Source organism: Sceloporus occidentalis, unplaced genomic scaffold, assembly GCF_023333645.1.
Source record: "Sceloporus occidentalis isolate IW3139 unplaced genomic scaffold, rSceOcc1.0.p SCAF_1, whole genome shotgun sequence".
NCBI classification, from domain to species: domain Eukaryota; kingdom Metazoa; phylum Chordata; class Lepidosauria; order Squamata; family Phrynosomatidae; genus Sceloporus; species Sceloporus occidentalis.
In genome coordinates, this window is record NW_028316981.1 from 202,461,211 (window position 1) to 202,485,579 (window position 24,369).

Genomic DNA, 24,369 nt, shown 5'->3' on the forward strand with positions numbered 1-24,369 from the left:
GGAGCAGGCTTTCCTATGGAGGCCATATTATGGGTTTGACTGGATCCTTTATTCAGTCCTTCTCAAAGGAGACACACAATAAACCTAACCTTCCTCAGAGGCAGCTGTAGAAACAGAAGTTGACTGAAACTTAGACAGAGGTTAACAGAAAGCCAGTCAGGAGCCCAATCAGATCAGATAGATTATACACATTGGGATCTTCCTATAAGCTCAAAAATCTAACTTTTACTCTGAAAAGATCCATCTCAGGTTCAACAGAGAGGTTCAAATGCCACTCTGAAGCTATATATATATATATATATATATATATATATATATATATAAAATAAAAAAAACCAGGACTGAAGCCTGGGAGGAAGAAGGGCTTTAACATCTTGCCCCACTAGTAGGGCGTCGTGGCATCTGCGGGCCCTTTCACACATCACAATCATATCATTATGATTCCTCTTTAACTGCCATGGCTGTATCCTATGGAATCCTTGGATCTGTGCTTCAGGGAAGGGCATTTGGACCTCTCTTCCAGAGAACTCTAGCACTTCCTCACACTACAAAGACCAGGCTTCCAGGGCAGTTAAAGTGAAACCACAGCATTATAACTGTAGTGTGGAAAGGCCCCACATCAGTGGAAAGATGGATCTTTTCTGGATTTTAGTCTGAGTTTTATAAGAGGAATCCAAAGTGTTATACCTATTTCAATTACAAGAATTCAGCACCTTAGATAGCGCCTTCAGACTTCAACACATGCTCTTGGTGCTTACTGCCTCCCCAAAAGTGCCCTGTCTGTGCTTTGCAACCCAGCCCAGTCACACTCCATGGTTCCAGTCAGGGTTGCCATGTACTGAAGAAAACAGCATGTACATTACACCTAGTTTGGACCTGGATTGTATCTGATTTCAATCCAACTCTTTGCAAAACACTTGCTTTCCATGAATGTTGATGCTGAGAAGTAGACTGTGGTATGTGGGATTGTGGCTCAAATTCCATTCTAAAGTTAGCAAATCAATTGGATTTATAGATGCATTGACTCATCATTCCACAGTTCAATAGGTCTACTCTAATTGAGACTAACCAACAAGCATCCAGCTCATATCTTCATTTCCTTGCCAAAACAGAATGCACAGGTTTATAAAATGTCAAAAGCAATAAATAAAGCTGTGCTTTCAATAGTGAACATTTCATTACTAACTTGATCAGTTCCACTTGATAAATTCAGATGCGGTGCTCTCTCTCTCTCTCTTTCTCCCCCTTTTAATAAAAAATTGTTTTAAGGCTGCAACCCTGTATGGCTGAACATAAAGTAACAGGTCTGGATACGGACCTTTGCTAGGCTGAGCCACATAGCACCCCTCCCCAACTTACTGAAAAGCCTCTGAAGCTGCCAAACATGACCAATTTATGCCGTGGTGAGCAGGCAAGATTGCAAGAGTATCTGGCTATGTCTTCATAGCCTGAAGCAAAATGATGGCATCAGCATAGAGACCCCTGGAGTACCTCAGAGCATCTCAGTCCTGATGTCATTATTTCATGTCCAGCTACACAGACAATGGGACTGATGTGCAATGGTCCCTGTGTCAGTCCTGATGCACATTGGGCATCAATGCACACCAGGAACTTTTGCTGGTATCCTATTATTCGTCTTTGCAATTTCAGGAAAGGGGTTTCTTACTGCCTCTGCTACTTAGTTAAGTGTACATAATGTAATAGGATTCTGATGTACATCTTTGACTAAAACTCTAGTCAAATTTACATCTTTATTCCAAATAAAACCGAAACTAACATACTGGGCATGATCCAACGTCACCAATATTTTTACTATGTGTGTGTGTGTATGTATATGTATGTGTGTGTGTGTATATATATATATATATATATATACACATTTTTTTAGTTGGGTTTTTTGAGATGCAATCTGGGGATGGGCAAGGAAATAAAACACTGACATTCCCATTCTGAACTTAGTACAGTGGACCCTTGGTATCTGCTGGGGTTTGGTTCCAGGACCCCCCATGGATACAAAAAAATCTGTGGATGCTCCAGTCCCATTATATACTGTGGTGTGGTTAAATTGTATCCCTTATTTTAAAAATGGAAAAATCAAGGTTTGTTTTTTGGATCCCCCCCCCCCCCCCATGGATACATAGGGCTGACTGTATGTAACTAGCCAGCCAAGAGAGAGAAAATGGAAAGTTTAAAAATGATGAGCTCTTCTCCTGGGCTTTTTTCTTTCATATTGTACATATAGGAAGAGACTGAAGGTAATAAAATAGTGGTGTCTCTGGAATCTGTTGCTAGGAACAGCAACTTAAACTGCTAGTCCCCTTGAATAATTTGCTGAATGGTACATCAATGCTTCTGAAAATCCCATGGATTTGGTGGGTTTACTCAAATTGGCAGTAGCAGTTGGATTTAGGCCAAGTACTTTCTGTTGATTCAGTAACTGATTCTGGCTTTGGAGTTTAAAACGATGTACAATGAAGAGGTGGTTTCCTTCTCCCCTGGTCCAATTTGTAAATGACTAATTACTAAAAGAGAGAGTAGACGGCCATCCCTTCTCTTGCGTGGGTCCTCAAATGTGGGATATTAGGACTTCAGTAAATTTCCTATGTCAGATGATCCAATTTGTTTATTTTTTTTCTGTATCACAAAGCAGGAGATCATCTAAGGTGCTCATGTCAAACATTACAGGAGGTAGGGAGGCTCTTGGGTCCATACTTCTTCAAGAAAGGGCTGACCCACACAAAAATTGTATGACTGGGATCTATGGGTTCTATTGCTTATCAGCCACAAGCTACTGGCCCCTGGTAATATACACCATGATAAAGCAGGAGGGGCTGAGGCAAATTAACACTCTTATGATGCCCAACATAGGCCACACCAGCACAACTGGGCACCCCAGAAGTGGCACAATGTCATTTCTAGTTACAATTTTGGGCAAATTTGCCTGTTTTTTTCAACACTGGGAGGCTGGGGTTTTTGGAGGGGTAGGCAAGTTAAACTGTTACCTTTTTGGGGTGCATTTGGGGCCATTTGCCAGCAAAATTTGCTTGAAAAAATTAATTAGAGGGGCTTATGGTGGATTTGGGTATCTTCTGCACAGCTTCAGAGCATGTACAGAGTCCAAAGCCCACACTTTTCTTTATCTCTTTGATAACGGCAAGCAGTAGTGAACGGTTCTTGCCACCAATGGCTTTGTGTGACCCATATCAAAGATACCTGACGGTGGCATCAAAGATATGGAGGCAGGTTGTATCACTGGAATGCCACTTGCCTTCCAGAAATGGAATATTCCTCTTCTAATTACTGAAAATTACTATCTTCCAGAGAAACCATTACACCAAATTCACTTCATAAAAGAGCAAATAAATAAATAAATATACATAGGCAAACAACCCACAACTTATATAAAGGAAGGAGACTATCAAATGACTACCACCAGGCACAGCTGATGGGTCATCATGGAGAGGATGTTTCTGACCAGCACTCTGGAGCGTTGCTGCTTGTGTTGGGAGAAGGGACCTCGGAGTCTTCAATGAGAGTCAATTCTTCCATGCTTTCCAAACTTGGACTCTGTTGGAACAGCCCAAGTATCCTTCCTCGCGGAGCCATCCCTGTCTGCTGCAGGCCTTGCTCTCCAAGCACCTTCACAAGGAAATTGATGTACCTCATGGCCAAACGTAGGGTCTCATTTTTGCTGAGCTTTTTGTCTGGAGGGTGGGTGGGAATAAGCTTTCTAAGCTTAGCAAATGCGCTGTTGACATTTTGCTGTCTCCACCTCTCCCTGCTGTTGGTGAAGATCTTCCTGGTCATTCTTAAGACAGGCAGAACTACAGAAAGGCAAAGAGAAAGAGGACAAGGGAGAGAAAAAATTAGAAAGAACCCAAATGAAAGGATTAATTGAATTGCAGCAGCAGAATAAACATTCTTGCTCTATCCCCACCCCAGATAATTTCTGCTTATAGTCCTGAACACTGGTGCTTTTGAAGAAAACAAATCAACAACATACTTATTTTAGAAACATGGCTTCTAAAAAGAGATTCCACATATTAAGTCAGCACACATTTCTTCACACATGCACACAAAGACGTTAGACACTAAGCAAGTGGTGCCTGCCACTTAAAAACAATTCAAGTACACAAATTTCAAGAGCCAATGTGATGTAGTGGTTTAAGCATTGCACTATGGTTCAGGAGACCAGAGTTCGACTCCCTGTTCAGCCATGGAAACCTACTGGGTGATCTTGGGCTGGTCAAACACTCTCAGTCTCAGAAAACCCCATGATAGGGTATCCATACATCGGAAATGATTTGAAGACACACAACAACAACAAACACTATAGGATGCCATGGCTCAAGTGATTAAGACACTGACTCCGTTGACTGCAATATCGGCAAGTTGCCAGTTGGAGGCCCAAGTGTTGTGTGATGGGGTGAGCTCCCATCACTAGTCCCAGCTTCTGCCAACCTAGCAGTTTGAAAGCATGCAAATGAAAGTAGCAATAGCAATAGCATTTACATTTCTATACTGCTTAATACAGAACTCAGTAGTCTCTAAGCATGTAAGCCAATTGCCCCCAACAAGCTGGCTACTCATTTTAGCAACCTATGGAAGGATGCAAGGCTGAGTCAGTCTAGAAGCCCTGGGATCAAACTCACAACCTTGTGGCTGCAATAGTGGCTACAGTACTGACATTTAACCACTGCACCATCAGGGCTCTTGAAGTGGTACATAGGTAAATAGATACCACTTCAGTGGGAAGGTAAACAGCATTCTGTGCATGTGCAGTCATGCTGGCCACATGACCCACAGGGTAATCTTTGCCAACAATCTTTGGACATGACTTGGCAACCTTGTCAAAGGGGGATGTCTTTACTTTTAATAACAACAAATACAGATTTCATAGATGGGTTCTCAAATGGGTCCACTAGCCTCCCTATGTCCTTTTCAGCAGCTATTACAACAGCCTATGATCTAACAAACACAGCATATAGTTAAACTATGGAAATCACTAATTAAGCAATAGTATGGCTGCCATATTGGACAACGTTAAAAGGTGTTTGGGTGCATTACTAGGCATTATAGATATCTATTCCTTCCAGTGCCAAATGCAGGCTACTAGGCTACTAGGCATTATAGATATCTATTCCTTCCAGTGCCAAATGCAGTAATTCTGTATATTAGTTACTAGTAGAAATGAATGGAAACATGCAGTTGCTCTCATGCCTAGATTGTGGGCTTCCCATAGACAACTGCTTGATTACCATATATATATATATATATATATATATATATATACACACACATACTGGATTATACTGTCCTTCAGTCTGGTCCAGCCTGGCATTTGTCATGTTCAAAAGAGGCTGGCGTACTCCTGTCAAAACATTCTTTAAAAATCAGAGAAGCTCATATGCAACCCACAACAATGTGTGTTTTAATAATATTAAATGTATATTCAAATACATTCAAAGCTTTGTGTGCAAATTATTCTACTGGAACATTTGCAATAATATAAAGAGTATAGCATATACTTTCCTTATATTTAACAAAAAAATTATTACACCTGAAAGAACATTGTTAAGGTCACATAACTATATCTCCACCAATGGCACAACCTCTCCATGGTGGTGGGACTGCATGTTTCTGTGAGGCAAGAGGTTATACCAAGGGCAGCAGCACTACTAGTCGGATTTCCCATGTCAGACAGGCTTTTGCTGAGAGCCAGAGTAAATGTGCCAAACAGCTACTAGGCAGCAGCAGTAGTGAGAGGTGGCAGAGGATCTCTCAGAGATAATGGCAGTGGCACTATAACTAATGTATGTTAGTAATGCGCAGAAGGAGGCGCAATATACCTCTTTTGAATATCTTTTATCACAAAAACGCTATGACAATACAATACAAAATTAAACAAGAGATACTGTAGTTCCAGAAGATGAAACTCCCAGGCTGGATGGCACTTTGGCTAATGATGCAACTGGACTCAAACTGAAAGGAAGTCCAGCTGTTGATGTGCTCACAGGCAAAAGGAAAGTATGAAGCTGCACAACACAGATCATAGGGACATGGAATGGGAGAAGCACAAATCTGGGGAAACTAGACATAGTAAAACAAGAAATGGAATATATAAAGTTTATAATATTTGGGGTGAGCAAGCTAAAGTGGTCAGAAATGAGACATTTTTAGATAATTACACAGTGTTTTATTCAGGAAATGAAAATATAAGGAGCAATGGGATGGCATTAATAGTAAGCAAAGATGTAGCAAAAGCAATCAAAGTCTATAATGCATAATTATTATTGAATAATATTAATAGGACTTCAAGAAAAAACCATCAATATAACCATATGCCAAGTTTATGCTCCAACTACAGAAGCAGAAGAAGAAGAAATGGAAATTAATCACACACCAAAACAGGACTTCTTGTTAGCCATAGGTGACTGCAATGTAAAGGTAGGACACACAGCAGAATCAAAGACTGTAGGACAATTTGGTCTATGGTCAAGAAACAAAACAGGGGGGTTGACTGACTGAATTTTGTGAGGCCAACAGTTTGTTCACTGCAAACACATTCTTTGAAAAACTAAAGAGGTGACTGTGTTTATGGACACAGTCTATGGACTACCTAATTGAAATCAGAAGATGGAGAAGTTCTGCTCTGTTGTGTAACCTGTGCTCAGGACAGACTATGGAGGAAAGGAATGGTTTCCAATTGGCAAGGGAGTCAAGCAAGGCTGCATTTTATCACCCTGTTTAACTTACATGCTGATTAGACTCAGAAGGAGGAGGCATGAAAAATGGAGGAGGAACAACAACAATTTAAGAGATGCAGGTGACACCATACTACTGCAGAAAATAGCAAGGACTTCTTCCTTGAAGAGTGTCAAGGAAGAATTCTTCCTTGAAGAATGTCAAGGAGAAAGTGCAAAGGCAGGTTTACAGCTGAACATTAAGATAACAAAAATAATGACCATAGGTTATTTACATAACTTTAAGGTAGGCAATAAAGACATTGAAGTACCTTGGCTCAATCATCAACCAGAATGGAGACAGCAGTCAAGAAATCAAAATATTAAGACTTGGAAGGGCAGCTGTGAATGAACTAGGTAAGAGCCTGAAGTGTCAGGATAGATAATTGAATACTAAATTTAGGATTGTCCATGTCATTGTATTTCCAATTTCTACTTATGGTTGTTAAAGCTGGACAGTGACGAAATCTTATAGGAATGAAATCAACTCATTTGAGATGTGGTGCTGGAACAGTGAAGAATTCTGTGGATACCATGGACGGCTAAAAAGACAAATAAAGTGGACCCTTATATACCAAAATCTGTGGATGCTCAAGTCCTATTAAATATGTATTTTATATGTATTATCCTACTAGAGAGGCCCCTTCCCCACCACCTTTCCCTTCTCCTTTTGTGTCGTGTCTTTTTAGATTGTAAGCCTGAGGGCAGGGAACCGTCCTATTAGAAAGATTGTATGTACAGCGCTGTGTAAATTTACAGTGCTTTATAAATAAAGGTTAATAATAATAATAATAATAATAATAATAATAAATACAATGGCATAGTAAAATAGTGTCCCTTATATATAATGGCAAAATCAAGGTTTGCTTGTTGGAATTACAGCAGTGGATAAACACTCTGTGTGTGTGTGTGAGAGAGAGAGAGAGAGAGAGATGTGGAAAAATAAAGCACTGAGAAAATTTCCATCCCACATCTCCGACAACTCTTGATTTATCTTCAGTTGACTATTTGTTGACTTGCAATGGAACATATGAACCATCACTGAAAAGCATTGTGCCTCAGGTGACATGGTAGTTATAAGGTTCCTTTGGAGAAGTAGTAACTCTGAAATTTCTCCAGGCTTCCCAAAAGAGAAATGAAAAGAGTGGCCTGGAGTGTGGCTTTGGCGTAGCTTCCAGACTCTTAGGACGCATGCATCATTTAAACAGCATACCTCCAAAGTGACCCGAAGCAGCTTTATTTTGGCCTGTCTGTATGGGGCCATAGACATACTCATGCAGAGCTTGGAAAAGTTTCTCTTTGGACTACAATTCACAGAATCCCTCAGTCAGCATGGCCATTAACTTTTCCAAGCTCTGTTTTTTCATAATTCAGTTTTGGACACTCCTTGTGTACCGTCTAAAGTAGGTATGTAAATAAAGGAGCAATTTATTTTGAAAAATAACATAAAATAACTCAGTTCTTGACTGCAAATAGAAATCAGTGTATCTCCATTTTGTTTACGTTTCATATGCACCCAATAGTAGTTGCTTACTTTCCAAGTTTTAGTTTAAACTTTAAAGGCCTAATCCAAGGTGGCAAACCTATTGTTGGAAATATGGTCTAACACCTTGGATAGCTCTTTTAAAATACAAGCCAAACCACAAAGCCAGTTCACTGACCCTTGATGTGAAAGCCACCTGCCACCATTTCAGTAAGCAGCTGATATGTTCCAATAGAGAAAAGGTCATTGGCTGCTCACTGCAGTATATGTGTGTATGCCTTCAAGTCGCCTGTCAATGTATGGCAACCCCATGAATTCCATAGAGTTTTCCTAGGGAAGGAATATTCAGAGGTGGTTTTATCATTTCCTTCCCCTTAAACAGAGCCTATAGCACCTGGCATTCGTTGTCAGTCTCCCATCCAAGCACAAACCTGGACTGATTGTGGCCACTTCCAAAACCTGATAAGATCAGGTGCCTTTAGGATATTTAGGCAATAAAGGTAAAGGTAGTCCCTTGAAATGAATGTCTAGTCGTAACCGACTATAGGAGGCAGTGCTCATCTCCATTTCTAAGCCAAAGAGCCAGCATTGTCCGAGGGCTGCTCTGGTGGTCATATGGCCAGCATGACTAACATTCAGTTCTGTTATCTTCCCACTGAGAAGTGGTACCTATGTATCTATTTGCATTTGCATGCTTTCAAACTGCTAGGCTGGCAGAAGCTGGGACTAGTGACAGGAGCTCACCCCATCATGCAGCACCCGGGCCTCAAATTGCCAACCTTCTGATCTTCTGATCAGAACTGGCGTCTTAACCACTAAGCCACTGCAGTACAGCAGCACAATTTGTGAAAGGACAGCCAGAGCTGCTTTTCTTTCTTTTACTCTTTCCTTTTGTCAACAGAAGACCTGTAAGCAAATAACAGGCTTTGTGACTCCTGCTATTAGATGGCATGTTTAAAAATGTATCCTTCTGTCTCTTGACATTTGTACAAGACCAGTAAACAGTGGTGCCCTCTCCATCCTGGAAATCCGTTGTTAAAGAGGTGCTGTCTCCCATTTCACAAGGTGAAGGGACAACATTCATAGCAATGCAACATACAGCTCAGTCCCCTGCATGTTTACCCCTGAGACACACTGTGCTTAGCTGGGTTTAAATGCATATAAGTACCATAGGGAGAGCCAGTGTGGTTTGAACATCAGATTATGAGTCTGGAGATCAGGGTTCAAGTCCCAGCTTCGTCATGAGAGCCTCAGAGGATGGCAATGGCAAACCCCCTCTGAAGAAACTTCCCAAGAAAACCCCGTTATAGGGTCACCATAAATTAGAATGTTTTGGAGGCACACAACAACAACAACAACAACAACAATAACAAAGTGCCACAGGAATGCAGTGCTGCACCATTTGCTTCCTCTTAACATGTCTTTCTATTACTTACAGTCAAAATGCTTTGCTATGTTATATCAGGTCCTGCTGCCTAATTTTGCCTTCCAAACAGCTGAATCTCTAGAGTACATATATTCCACAATAGTGCAATAAATTTTGAATCACATCCCACGACCAAAATGATCCCACTCAGATTTTAGAATATTTACTTATACATAATGAAATATCTTGGAGTTGGGAATCCATCACTGAACATAAAATTTATTTATGTTACATATACACCTTATACACATAGCCTGCAGGTAATTTCATACATAATATTTTGAATAATTTTGTTCATGAAACAAAGTTTGTATACACTGAACCATCAGAAAGCAAAGGTGTCACTATCTCATCCACCCATGTAGACAATTTTGGATTTTGGAGTATTTTAGAGTTTGGCATTCTAGATAAAAGAAACTCAACCTATATCATAAAACTGGTCCAATATCATCTTGCAAAGATGGAATACCTGTGCTGAAGGATTCTGACTGCAGACAATGCACTCTCAGCCAAGATGGCCTTTAGTACAAAGGAGGTAAAACCCAGAGAATAAATTCTCTCTTCTGCAAAAACTGAAAATCATTGATGTACTATAGTGTAGGCACACATATTATCCATTGCCAAAATGCAAGCTTTATTTCATTCCAAAAACCTATAAAATCTGACTGAGGAAAGTAAAATAAAGATGCCAATGTGTACGCAATGTGAAACAATGCCTCCATCTTACTACCTTCAGCTCTTAAAAACGACAACACAGAAAGAAGTACTGTATAGTCCTGGACAGCACCTCAAAAACCACATTACCCTCTTTAAAATATATCTCAAAATGCCAAAAAAATGGCATTCTCCAAAAGCTACTGTACAAATCCTCCAAAAGCTACTGTACAACCGTTTACCCAATGCAAGGAGAAGATGATTAAGGTTACGTCTTTTTCAAATGGCCAGGATATGTAAAATCTATTCAGCCTGTTTTTGAAAGGTAGTGGTCCTAACAGTTCCTCACACAAAGCTACATTTGTGCCAGGCATTTCACCGCAAATAATTGCTTTACAAGCAGCAGTATTATTCACAGGTTTACAAAGAAGTTCTGCATAGTCTGGTGGAAACAACGAGTTATGAAAAATACAATTCAAAGAGACTCAGAGGATATAAACGCAGCTCAAAAACATCATTTTTTGACAATTGTATTTAATGTGTATGAAGGATATGCGATATGTGTGTGTGTTGTAAGCCACCTTGGGTCCCAACTTAGGAGAAAGGCAGGATAAAAATAAAATTAATAATAATAATAATAATAATAATAATAAGGCTAAATATTTCACAAAACTACAAATCCCAGAATTCCATAGCACTGAGGCATAGCAGTTAAAGCAGTGTCAAACTGGATTAAGTTTGCAGTGTATATGCAGCCTTGGTCACCCTTCACCAATCTTAAACCAATGCTCTCTAGAACAGGTCATATGCAGCATTTACATCTGATAGGCTGTGGATTTGTATGAGAGGTCTTCCACAACACAATTGGGGGGCATCAGGTTGGGAATAGCAGCTCCTAAATGAAGCCTGCCACCCTTCCACATATTTCACTGGTGCCACTGGCCTTTCATATTCATACATTCAGACATAAATTTGAGAGGGGGTGATAAGACCCTATTTTCCAAAGGTTAATCATAAGCCTGAAGATATGATCATGGTCTTGCTCTAGTTTGCTGCCTGAAGTGGCGCCTAAACAATTTCCTCTATGTGTGTGTATGCATATGCGAAAACAAAAACCCATACATCCATACAAAGAGAGAGAGAGAGCTAGCACCTTTTTAAAAATGGTTTTCCATCCAGACACTTATTACCATAATACCATCTGAGATGAGGAGGTAACCGAGTCATGTATTTAGCTGGTTTTGATGGATGCATTTCAGTTTGTTCAAAATGAATATGCCGACAAAGTTGCTTGGACATCAACTACTTGTCTGTTAGACTCATGTCCATCCTAGCTAATTAAAGCTGTTAAAAGACTGGCCAGTTGAGTGGTGGAAGTTGTAAATGCCTCTTTGAAAGAGGGATATATTCCAATCTCTCTAAAAGAAGCAATTTTTGAAAGACCTTGAAAAGCTTTCATTGGACCCTATCTCCCTAAATATCTATCAGTCAGTCTCCCCTTTCTAAATAAGATCCGAGAGTGAGTAGTGGCAATGCAGCTCCAGGCTTTCTTGGACGAAATGGATTATCTGGATCCATTTCAATCTGGGTTCAGGCCTGGTTATGGGATAGAAATAGCCATGGTCGCCTTGGTGGATGACCTACCCTGAGAGTGGGACAGTAGTAGTGTGTCTCTATTATCCTCCTGGATCTTTCAGTGGCATTTGATACCATCAGCCATGGTATCCTTTTGGGTCATTTGGCTGATATGGGACTTGGGAGCATTGCTTTGCAGTAGGTCCCCTCTTTCCTGGCTGCACATTCCCAGAGGGTGGTGCAGCCAGGGAAATGTTGTTCAGCCTTTTGGTCATTAGCCTATGGATTCCACAGGGTTCATTATTGCTCCCTATGCTTTTCAACATCTACATGAAGCCAGTGGGAGATATTAGGGTGTCATCAGTATGGTGATGATATCCAGCTCTAGCTCTTCATTACAACTGATGCCAAGGAGGCTGTGGTAGTACTGAATCATTATCTGGATACAGTAAAGGACTGAATGTGAGTCAATAAACAAGAGTCTTAATCCAAACAAGACAGAAGACAGAAGTGCTGCTGGACAGTAGAAAAACCAATTTGGGAATATTCAGGCTGTTCTGAATGGGGTTGCTCTCCCTCTGAAAGATCAGGTTCATAGCTTTGGGGATGCCCTTGAACCCAACACTGCTTCTGGAAATCCAGATTACTGCAGTGCCCAGGAATGTCTTTGCCCAGTTTCAGCTGGTGCACCAGCTGCACCCTTTCTTGGGGAAGGCAGATCTGGTCACAGTAATTCAGGCCTTAATTTCCTCTCAGTTAGACTACTGTAATGTACTCTACCTTGATGACAATTTGGCCTTTTTAGTGATTGGTGGTAATATTGCTGTTGTTTTACTGACTGTATTGTTAGATAATATTGTATTTTGTATTGTACTGTGGTTTTTATTCTTTGCTGTAATCCCGCCTCGATCCACAGGGAGAGGCGGCAATTACAAATAAAATTTATTATTATTATTACCTGGGGCTGCCCTTGAAAAGTATCTAGAAGCTGCAGCTAATGCAAAATGCAGCAGCCAGTCTAGTGTCAGGTGTGTATTTTAGAGACCACATAACATCGATCTTGCAGGAACTGCACTGGCTTCTATTGCTTCTGAGTTGAATTTAGAGTATTGACGTTGACCTACAAAGCCCTAAATGACTTGGGGCCAAGATATCTGAAAAACTGCCTCCTTCCATATGAGCCTGCTAGAAATTTGAGATCTTCAGAGGAAACTTGGTTGAGTGTCCCAATATCTTGTGAAGTTAGGACGATGGGCACATGTTACAGGGCTTTCTCTGTAGCAGCGCCTCGACTGTGGAACTCCCTACCCAAAGAAGTAAGGTTGGCCCCATCTCTTTTAAGCTTCCGATGGGCAGCCAAAACAGTGCTGTCCTACATGGCATTCAACGTTTGAAACTGCTGTTTTAACTGTTTCAAAACTAGATTCTAGGATTGCTTTTAGACTGGTTTTTTAAAGACTGTTTTAGAATGTGTTTTAAAATGTTTTTATCTTTTTATTCTTCTATTTATTTTATTCTTCTATTTATCTTCTATTAATTGGTTTTTATTTGTTCATCGCCTTGGGATAACTTGTGGGGTGGGAGGTGATACAGAAATATTTTAAATAAATAGTAATAACATAAAGGGCCATGTTCCTCTGCAGCACAGTTGGGTTGTAATTCAGCACTTCAGAATTCCAAGTATGGAGCTTATCAGATGAGGAAAGAAAAGAAAAATTCAGCCAAATAGTAGTGTCTTTCTATGTGCCTTACCACAAGAAATTCTTCAGTTCTCTTCTGATGGGAGACAGTTGTAAAAGCGAGTCTTTCTCTCTAGCTGGAAAAATCCTTTCAGCAAAGGCCTTACTTTTATATCTGTCTCCCATGGGAAGAGAATTGAAGAATTATGATATTATGTGGTAAGGCGTGTAGAAAGGCGCTACTATCCAGCTGAACTTCCGCTTTCTTTCCTCGTGCAATAATCTCCTACTCACAAAATTACAGATCCCAGCATTCCAAATAACAGTCATGACAAGTCGAAGGCTTTCATGGCCGGCATCCATAGTTTTTTGTGGGTTTTTCGGGCTATGTGGCCATGTTTTAGAATAGTTTCTTCCTACGTTTTGTCAGCATCTGTGGCTGCCATCTTCTCTGTGAAACGTCAGGAAGAAACTATTCTAGAACATGGCCACATAGCCCGAAAAACCCACAAAAAAGAGTCATGACAGTTTTAAAAATTTCTTAAACTGCTAAAACTGTGCAGAGTGAATATGCAGAATTTAATTGACTGATGAGTAAAATAGGCACAGTTGAATCAAATAAAAATTACAAAACCAGGTCCCTGATTTTGTTGTACCCAAAGAATACTGGAAGAGAAAAACTGACCCTTTCCTACTCTGTAGTGTTGCCAAGAAATATTTTCCTTCCCACCATCCTTCAGCCTCAAGAGTGAAGAATTGGTTGGCAGTTCTACCATCAAGTAATTGCAGACCCAGGACTTATTGGTCTTATATCTTACTCACTCCATGTTCCAGCTGATCATACTGTATTCCTGAGTAGTGCTGCACATAACTATCTTTTCTTCTGCACATCACCCACTGCCATCCCATGTTTTGCAATGGATTCAATGTTTTATGTTCCTGATATGTTCAAACAAACAAGACCCCAAAACCTGCTTACCAATCCTGAATTTAAATAACAGCAACAACAGAAATAAACACCTGATAGTAAAAAGGGTTTTATGCTAGTGTAACCAAAACCAAAATAACATAATTATTTATGCTACCTGTTGTTGTATGAGGAGATATCCAGTATAAGATCGCCAGGCTGGGTAATGAATGCCAAACACTACTTGGGTACAGCTCTGCCCTACAATCTGAATGGCCAGATTGCCTAGGGGACTGAGCTCTCTGAATTCTTTTACGCTGCCACTGAACTGGCAACCTTCACCTAGCCAGACCTCCATGTAAGTATACTGGAAGAGCATGATGCTCCACTAGCTTCAAATAGCAGTAGAGTCCATATATTTTGAAAATTAAAATAACAGAAGGCACATCTGTAATCATGTCTGTGTCCAGCCAGTTACTTCCCCCTTAAAATGTGGAGGGTGTGTATGAGTTTGTTTGCTTTTGCATGGGATGGCAGTTAATACGAAATTAAAGACGTTGCAGTGCCAGCTTCAGTAGGCTTCCAGCATTTCCCATACCAGAGCTGGTGCTTGCATCAGTTTTGTGTAGTGCTTCCCCCATCACCCACCCACCATGGACTTTGGCTCCCGAAGACCTGCCCTATAACACTGTCCAAACATATCTCATAGTAGTTGCGGCTCCTGACAATGATTAAGTGTGAGAGGGCAAATCGGAATAACCTCATCTGGCTCAGACTGAGGCCCTTGGAGAAAGAACACAACAATAAAATAAAGGGGAGCCAGCATGGTGTAGTGGTTTGGGTGTTGATCAAGGACACCAGGAGGCCAATGTCCAAATCCCTTCTTGGCAATGGAAACCAACTGGATGACCTTGAACAAGTCACACTCTCTCAGCCTCAGAGGAAGGCAAGAAAAAATTCTGCCAAGAAAACCCCATTATAGCTTTGCCTTATGGGCACCATAAGTCAGAAATAACTTGAAGGCATGCAGCAGCAACAATTTAATAGATTTCTTCACCAGAAGCAAGGGCCTACCAGTTATATATATCTGAGAGGGAGTTCACCAGGCAGGTCCAGCTCAATCAGGACTAGCCTGGAAGAAGGAAGAGCCCTCCTTCCAATCCATCTGCCTTGGTCCAGGCCTCAGAAGGAGTGAAGAACCACTGGACCTCATCCCCTTTCCCTCCACCATTCCCTTCTCCTTTTGTTTTGTGTCTTTTAGATTGTAAGCCTGAGGGCAGGGAACTGTCTGATTAAAAATAATAATTGTAAGCCACCCTGAGAGCCATTAGGGCTGAAGGGCGGGATATAAATACCTAAATAAATAAATAAATAAATAAATATGTTTCCTTACCAAGAAGGTATGTTATGGGTTTCCCCACTAGGCTTTGTGAAGGAAACCAGCCTCCTAAATCTAGAACTAGGTGCAGCAGTAATGAACACAATAATGTGACAGAAGGCTGTAAAGTTATCAGGTGCAATTTTTGGGCAACGGTTCCTCCAGTCTAGAAGGTTTTTGCATTACGTAATATGCAAGAGTACTGCGTTGCTTCTTTTGTTCTTGATACTCACACCAAACCTACTATCATGAAACAAACCCGAGCACAAAATGATTTCTGCTCACTCACTGTCACATATATGGCATATAAATTTGCTCAGTTGTACCCAGACATATAGCTGGGATGTACATAAATTATGTATTTCAGAGATTTGTACATGGATTTTTTTTCCATTAAAATCACCAATAATTCAAATGGTAATTAAAATGTAATTTGCAATCTACTATCTCAATACAAACAGTAAAACCATACAGAAGCTTACAGTCAGTCCTGTCCAATGCAATGCTCACATACACCATGGATCCAGTATCAACCAAAGCCTATGAAGATAATTTTAAAGGCTTATATCTTGTGGACCCAACCAGACCTTCTTGGTTTTGAAAACCCTGCCCCCAAATCCTAGACATCTGGAGGCTGTCTGTAATTTTCCAGAAATTAAGTTAAGGCACTCTAAACATGTTCAAGAAAACATATTCAGAGTAGCCATGTTGGCCATACAGCAAAATACAACAAAACACAAAATGCAAAACCGCCTAAGAAAGGAGCAGTTAGCTTTGCACAAGACAGAGAAAGCTGGATCAGAAGGGAAGTTACTTTTCTGTAGCTAATGAAGATGGAATTGTATTACCTCTCTTTATTGTCTTTTGTCCTCACATGGCCTGGAAAGAGTGGCCTTTGCCTGCACTGAAATCCTTCAATACCATTTAACTAACAACAGAGTAACATTTGAGACAGAATGTAGGCCTGTGACTCTAACATCTTCATTTTCCCCCTCCGTATGATTTTAACATCTTTGCTTGACGAAGAAACCTGTGCAGCTTCAAAACCTTGCATGATGCATTTTCTGCATTTTGGTTGGCCAATTACGGCGTTAATCTTTTGTGAATTTTGCATTTTGTTCTATTAAACATGCTCAAAAATATACTGTGTCATATCTTGATCTGGAAAAAAGATCTCATGCTGAACCTTGTCAGAAATTAAGATTTACTTGAAGTTTCTCAATGCAATAAGACTGTTGTTTCAACTGCAGTCAAATATTAACTGGGAGAGAGATGTATCAAAGGAGTGAAGATCAGCAGAGCTCAAAATTATGTATGCTGATAATAGCAGTTTCCCTAATTTGGTAAAATAAAGCTTATTGGGGAAATAAACTTAGTGTTTCCATTTTCCCATTTTTGTTGCTCATATTAATGTGATAAATTTATAAAAAGCATATTTTCAAAAAACAAAAAGAAACCCACATAAAATACCTAATCTCTTTTCAAACTGATCAAATATTCAGCTGTCTAGTCTCTTATTTGTACTAGAAAGCTGTTCAGCAAAGCGAATGTTTTACCCAGAGTTGTTGCAATATGATTATTCTTCTTCTATTATTATACTTCTTTTAAAGACAACAAGAACAACAAGCACTATAGAAAATGTTTTTAAAGGGCACATAGGCCTACTCTTGTTTACATTTTAATGTGAAAAAACAAAAGCAAAATGGGCATGCGTATGTACACATTTTTAAGTGAGGTTTGGAACATTTCTAAACTCACTACTCTTGACTTAGAGGCTTCAGGGCATGGGGCAAAGAAGACCCCAATGATCACACACAAAGACGGCTCCCAGAACAGCAAAGCGTCCCTTATTCCCTGCGAATCCTTGTGGAATTTTGGATTAGGGTGATTAGGCGGCAATTAAGCGCCAATGAAATTAATGGGGCTGCATTCTAAATAATACTTAGGCCTCCTAATGAAGTCTGCTTTTATACATTACATTACGTAGCAATTAGAAATGGGACCAAACAAACAACCTAAGATTAGCACCCCAATTATCAACGCTGTTATTTAAAAGGACTGGAAAAAGAGAGCTGTTGCTGGAATCCACTTATCCAAAGAAGGGTTCTCCATCGATTTGAGTGCGTTTTTTAAAAAATATCATGATATTGATTTTATATAAAGGACAGAGACAAAAAATAGAGAAATGGGAGGGGGGATAAGAAAGAAAGAACAAAGCTAGGAAAGATAGCAAAAGGCAGGAGATTTATGACTGAATTTTCTGCAAAGGGTAAATATGGTCACTAGGGGCTCCCCGCCCAAATCAAGACCCTCAAAACAACCCTTTCTCCATGAGCAGCTCTTTGGCTTAGCCAGGGACAAATAGTGGTCCAAAGAAAAACTGAACTCTTCCTGGAAGTGCAGTCTCAGTTCAGATGAGAATAAGGGTGGGCACAGTTGCATTTAACCTTCCCTTTTCCCCAAAAGATCTTCAACATTGCATCAAGTTTCATCCTAGTTAGGGCCAAATTTGATGCAGATTTGCAAAGGTTCAGAAGTCACTCCCCTGTCTCCCTGAACTATTGGAAACAGCAGCTTGGGAAAGTGAAGGGCACATCCTGAGAGTGTAACATGGGAAAGGCAGGATTTTATTTTTTTCTCCTTCACTTTTCTTCCATTAAAATGGTGGCTGCCATGCTCTTACATAGAAAAAATGTCAGTATTCTTGACAAGGCAAATAGCAGCTGTGGGAGGGAATTTTCTCCAGGAACAGGGCAGATGGGAAAGAGTTAAACAATTCTTCCCCATATGCCCTAGATCCAGTTCAGACTATTAACTCATGTGCAGTTGGAAACAGTGGGACTCAAAAGTGTTTAATCTTCATTGAATTGTGCTCAACTCAGTAAAGCATAGGCATATATTAAGGAAATTGAAATTTGCGTATAATAATAAATTGCTATATGAATAAAGAAGCTTGCAGTTTGACGTGGTGTTTCTACTGGACTCTGTGTGTGTGTGTGTGTATGTGTCTTCAAGTCGCCTATCAACTTGTGGCGTCCCCATGAATTTGATAGGGTTTTCTTAGGCAAGGACTACACAGAGGTGGTTTTGCCAGTTCCTTCATCTGAAATATCACTTACAGCACTTGATATTTGTCGGAGGTTTCCCATCCAAGTACTACCCAGGGCTGATCCTGCTTAGAATCCAACATCAGATAGGATCTGGTGGTTTTAGGGTACTATTTTTAGTGGAACATAAATCCAAAGACTGTAGCCTTATTTTATTATTATATTTTTAATGCCACACAGAGAAACGGGAGGAGGGGCTAAAAGCTAAGTAGTCCTTCAAATGAAACTTTGTTGCTATTAAACGAATCATAAATGTTTATGTATGCAAACATCTTGCAGAACAGACAAGGAAATGTATGACTGATGCTGTCATGTAGATTAAAAAAAAATTAAATGAAACCTACCTTAATTCTATTTATGTTATTTGGATATATTCATTTAAATAGCTTTATAGGAAAATACATCTACTGATTCCAATAGCTATTTTCATATAGTGTGTTCAAGATTAGTGTGCCTTTATAGTAATTACAGGAATACAAAGTAAGTATGCCTCTTGAGGTAACACTGGAAAACTATTATTTTAAAACCTGGGGAAATATGCAGATGGATATACTCTGTTCTAAAATGTGAGCATTTGTCTTCCTCTTGAATACTGGGGAAATGTGTATACATATGCAATACAAATTACGAAATTAGTTTAAGAGAGTGATGCTTGCATACTGTATAATTATCATGTAGTGGCATGCAGAGTGTGGGGAAAGGTATCATATTCATAGAGTGGCATTTTTAAAATCCCGTGGGTACAATTTGCCCCCATTAATTTTGAGGTGCGAGAGAATAATACCCCTCTCCCCCCAAAATCCCATGTTGTTAAATGTAATGGATGTTAAAATATATAACAGGCTTGCTGTACTGTTACAAACCTTAATCATTGGATTTTGCAGGATCATTGGTATTTTGTTTTATTTTACAACACACAAAATTGATCTAAGAAATGCTACTCAGACTAACAAAAAATAATAGATCGTACCACGGCCAGACTCTGTAGCGCTTACACACTGTCAGCAGCAGCAAAAGCAAAGGGTATGGATTCTTACTTTATTACTGAATTTAGCTATGCGTAAAGTAGCAGCATTTTGCAGAGAACTGGAGTTTTGTATGAAGTGTCTTAGAACAGGAATGCCAAAGGACTTGATTTTTCATAGGCACACACAACACGATGTCAGGAGAAGATTGTCCTTATAAATTCTTGTAATGTCACAGACCTTTTTTTTTAAAAAAACAACAACAACACCTGAATACACATTTAAGGAAAGTTGGCAGAAAGACTAACATGCTCAAAGAAAAAGACAAGAAAGGGATGCTGTTTGTGACCTACCTTTCCCAAAAATGATGCAAGCTGATACTGCAGAAGTGTTTGCATGCACCAGAAGTAAGACTATGCCCCTCCTAGCAGTTTGTTCTCACAGCTCCGAAACGCAAGTGCTGCTCTCTCCTGACAATCCAGACAATTGCCAATCCCTGTCTGCTGCCTCATTTATAGAATGCCAGCTCCTTTGTCTGGCGCGTGTCACCACTAGTGCTAGCGATCCAGGAAGCTTATTCGGCATCTCCAGGGAGATGCTTTTCATGCTCCATCTTCCTCCCTGCTAGGATTCGAGCCCATGCAAAGGTGGAAATGGCAGCTCTATGCTTTGTTCTGAAATGTAAGAGTTATCGTGGATCCACGGGAGTGGAAAGGCTAGAGAAGCTGTTTTAATTCTAGCACGACTCAAGAATGCAGCGGAGTTTAAGACACGCCAGGCTTAGTTTGAGTTTGGACTCTGGAAACTGGGCCTCAGCCCTGGAACAGAGCTCCGAGAGTCACGGTACAGCCAAAGGAAAACAAGAATGGCATGAGAAGCACCTCTGAGCACATGCAGAGTGTTGCTCACCACTATGTAATCACAGCCCACGCACATATACTGGAGAGTAGGAGTAGAGATAGCCTGTACATCAGTATACACAGATTCTAAACAAGCATGAAAACTAGTGTTTACCTGTTTTTAGAAAGTAATCAGCAGAATACAGCACAAGTGAAAGGCCTTGAGAAAAATTAACATCTGTAAAAATGTGTTTCAGACCCTTTAAACAAAAAAGGTTCTATAGTTTTTTATGGATTTTTTGGGCAATGTAGCCATGTTCTAGAAGAGTTTCTTCCTGACGTTTTGCCAGCACCTGTGGCTGGCATAAGCCACAGATACTGGTGAAACGTCAGGAAGAAACTCTTCTAGAACATGGCTACATTGCCCAAAAAATCCATAAAAAACTATGGATGCCAGCCATGAAAACCTTCGATTTCATGTTAAAAAGGGCTCTGTTTATGACCATAGTGTTTTGCATGCAAAATATGTACATAAATGTACACATTCACATAACAGCTGGTACATGTGGAAAGCAAATTGCAACAAATAAGAAAACACAAAGGAAGGACAAAGTCTCTAGAACAGCACAAATGTCTTAGGTGTAGGAACTCCCATATTCTATCCCCAACTAAAAAGAATCCAAGGCTGGAAATAACCTTGGTCCTCGGTGCTCAACCACTGCTACCAAACAAAGTAAATATTAACTGAGCTAGATCATAGATCAGTGCTATGATCACAGCTAACTAAAAGACAGCTTAAAATGCAAAGCTTGAAAAGGCTACTTTTTCGGAGTACAACCCTTAATGATTATGGGAATTACAGTGCAAAAAGAGTAGCTTTTCCTCATTCTGCTCAAATGTTATCAGGTTGCAACTGTATAGGAAAAGGTCTAATACAAATCAACCAAATGTTGAACAGAAGAGTTTGAAGGGAGGCTTTTACAATGCATTTGACTGAGCATAGTCACAAACTTCCCCATGATTAGTGACCATCTGAACAGGAGTCCAGTGAAGAATTATAGTGCTATGATTCCATTTTAATTGCCATGATTCTGTCCAATGGAATCCTGGGATATACAGTTTAGGGAGGGACATTATAAAAACAAACAAACAAACTCTTATTTATATCCTGCTTCTCTGTACAAGCAATCGAAGAAGCGGCTTACATAAAATTCCAACAATACCTTGAATAAATGACCCGCAGTTCCCTCCCCGCCTTAAGATAACAATTAAACAAGTGACAATTAAAATAATCTGCTAACAGATCATAATTAAAATATCATAACATTAACAATAACAGTTGCAACAACTTTCCAAACTGGGTAAAGGCTACATGGGGTATAGTGTGAATAAGCTCCATTGTTATGGCCGGGTTTTCCTATTCGGGAAAGGCCTGCCGGAAGAGATCCGTCTTGATAGCTTTTTAAAAGCTATCTCGGCTGGTAATATGACGGATCTCCTCCGGCAGGCAGAAAAAAAGGTCCTCTGGGAAGTAGCAGTCAATCTGGTCTTTAGAGAATTCTCAGCCAGAGTTCTCTAGTGCAAAACTACTACATAAGATGGGGCCTTGGCAGCTAAAATGGAATGAAAGCACTACAATTGTATAGTGTGAATGGGCCCCTGGAAAAGGTTCCAAATAGCAGGCTGTAATTACAGTACCTCTAGCTGAACTTAGAAAGTCAAAGAAGAAAGTACTAAGGTAGATTTAATGTTGAACATTGGAAAAATAAAAAATAATGACAATGGAAGATCTACATGAATTCATCCTAAATGACAAGAAACTTGAAATAGTGAAAGAGTCCCATACATTGGATCAAAAAATTCATCAGAACAGAGACTGCAGTAAAGAAATCAGAAGATTAGGAATTGGAAAGGCAGCAAGGAAAGAACTTGACAAGATCCTAAAGTGCAAAGATGTAACACTGAACACTAAAGTTAGGAACATTCAAGGCATTGTATTTCCAATTACCATGCATGGATGTAGGAGCTGGACAGTGAAGAAAGCTGCTAGAAAGAAAATCAACTCATTTGAGATGTGGTGCTGGAAAGGAGTGCTGAGGATAGTCAACAAGACAAACAAGTCGGTCAAGCAAATCAACATATCATGCCTGAACTCTCCTTGGTAACCAGGATGACTTAACTGAGATTGTCATACTTTGATCACATCACTAGAAAAGATGATAATGCTGGGAAAAGTGGAAGGCAATAGAAAGAGAGGAAGACCACATGCGAGTTGGTTAGACTCGATCATGGGCCTAAATCTGCAGGACCTGAGCAGAGCAGTTCAGGATAAGGAGGCTTGGAGATGTCTCATTCATAGGGTCACCAAGAATCGAGGTCAACTTGAAGTTAAAAACAACAAACTTACATCTTCCCTCCAGATATTCCCATTCAACGTGAAGTAATGGGGCTAGTGTGCATGGTCCTACACAGTCTCTTCCCAGATACACTTTCAGGACACCTGATTAGGGCTTAATATCATGGAAGAATGTTGTATTGTGAACCAGCCTGACTTTATTAAGGATGGCTGAGAAATTAGATGGATTCTCATTTTAATATGAGACTAGTTAATTTACATCCTCTGGAACCACATGTTGAACTGAACTTATTCTTCTTATTATTAATGTTTATTTATATAGCACCATAAATTTGCATGGCACTTTACAGGTATCATCAAAACAGCAGATACCTGCCAATGGCATACAATCTAAAAGTCATAAAATACAAACTATACAAAATTAAGCAAGTTATTCCGTTAAAATACAAACTGTAAAAACAACTAATACATATATCAAATATAAAATTATAAAACAGTATTAAAATGCAGTGCCAGATGCTTTGGAGAACAAACTTAATTTGTGGCCAGAAATCTGTGCATTTCCAAACTTTTAGTACAACTCACACAGCAAGAAAAATGCTTTTGGAAAAAAAATTACATTTAAAGAACATGCAGGAAATACAGATATCTTTTGGAAAATGTGTACATCAATATTTGCAAATTTCACTGCAGAAAAACCAAATGAAAAAGCTTGCAATCAGATAGAGAACTTAATGACAGGAAAGGAAGAACTTGAATAAGATTGATCCTGACTTATGTATAGATGTTTAATTTGTAAGAGTACAAATAGTTTGTAACATCGAAATACCACCCTCACCAATAAGCTTTGAAGAAGTGAAAAGTAAAACCTGAGAGGTTCTTAGGTGTGCTTCCAACAACAACAACAACAACAACTATCCCACTTTTCTTTTGGCAAGGACCAAGGTAGCTTATAAAAATGCCAAAATAGCATTAACTTACATTGATGCTAACAGCTGAACTAACATACAACATATCACATATTACACATAACATTAACACAGCTTTTATAATCTCAAAGGTTTATAGTTTACCATCTATAAATTAACTTCCTAAACAATTGTGTTCACTTTTGTTAACAAAAACAGTTGGATTTTTCTTTAAAAAAGTATCACTTGCGTAATTTATAATACACGGTTAATAATATAATACAATGTCAATTGCTATCTGTTATTTTAGCCTGTTCTGTTAAACCTGTCTTTAAAAGAAAATTTATTT

The 24,369-nt window shown here is 39.6% G+C and overlaps 1 protein-coding gene across 1 annotated transcript; it reads right to left on the reverse strand.

Moving 5' to 3' along the window:
* Window positions 1–2,210: 2,210 nt before the first annotated feature.
* Window positions 2,211–20,335, reverse strand: LOC149323241 (T-cell acute lymphocytic leukemia protein 2-like). The gene is made up of 2 exons (XM_089510457.1): window positions 20,271–20,335; window positions 2,211–3,824 (listed from the first exon to the last, which is right to left on the reverse strand). The coding sequence occupies exon 2, from the start codon at window positions 3,805–3,807 to the stop codon at window positions 3,454–3,456; it is 354 nt and encodes a 117-aa protein (XP_089366583.1). The 5' UTR covers window positions 3,808–3,824; window positions 20,271–20,335; the 3' UTR covers window positions 2,211–3,453.
* Window positions 20,336–24,369: the final 4,034 nt, after the last annotated feature.

What these genes read in the sequence shown, in the direction of transcription:
- LOC149323241 (XM_089510457.1), bottom strand. Translation starts at nt 3,807, where the DNA reads ATGACCAGGAAGATCTTCACCAACAGCAGGGAGAGGTGGAGACAGCAA.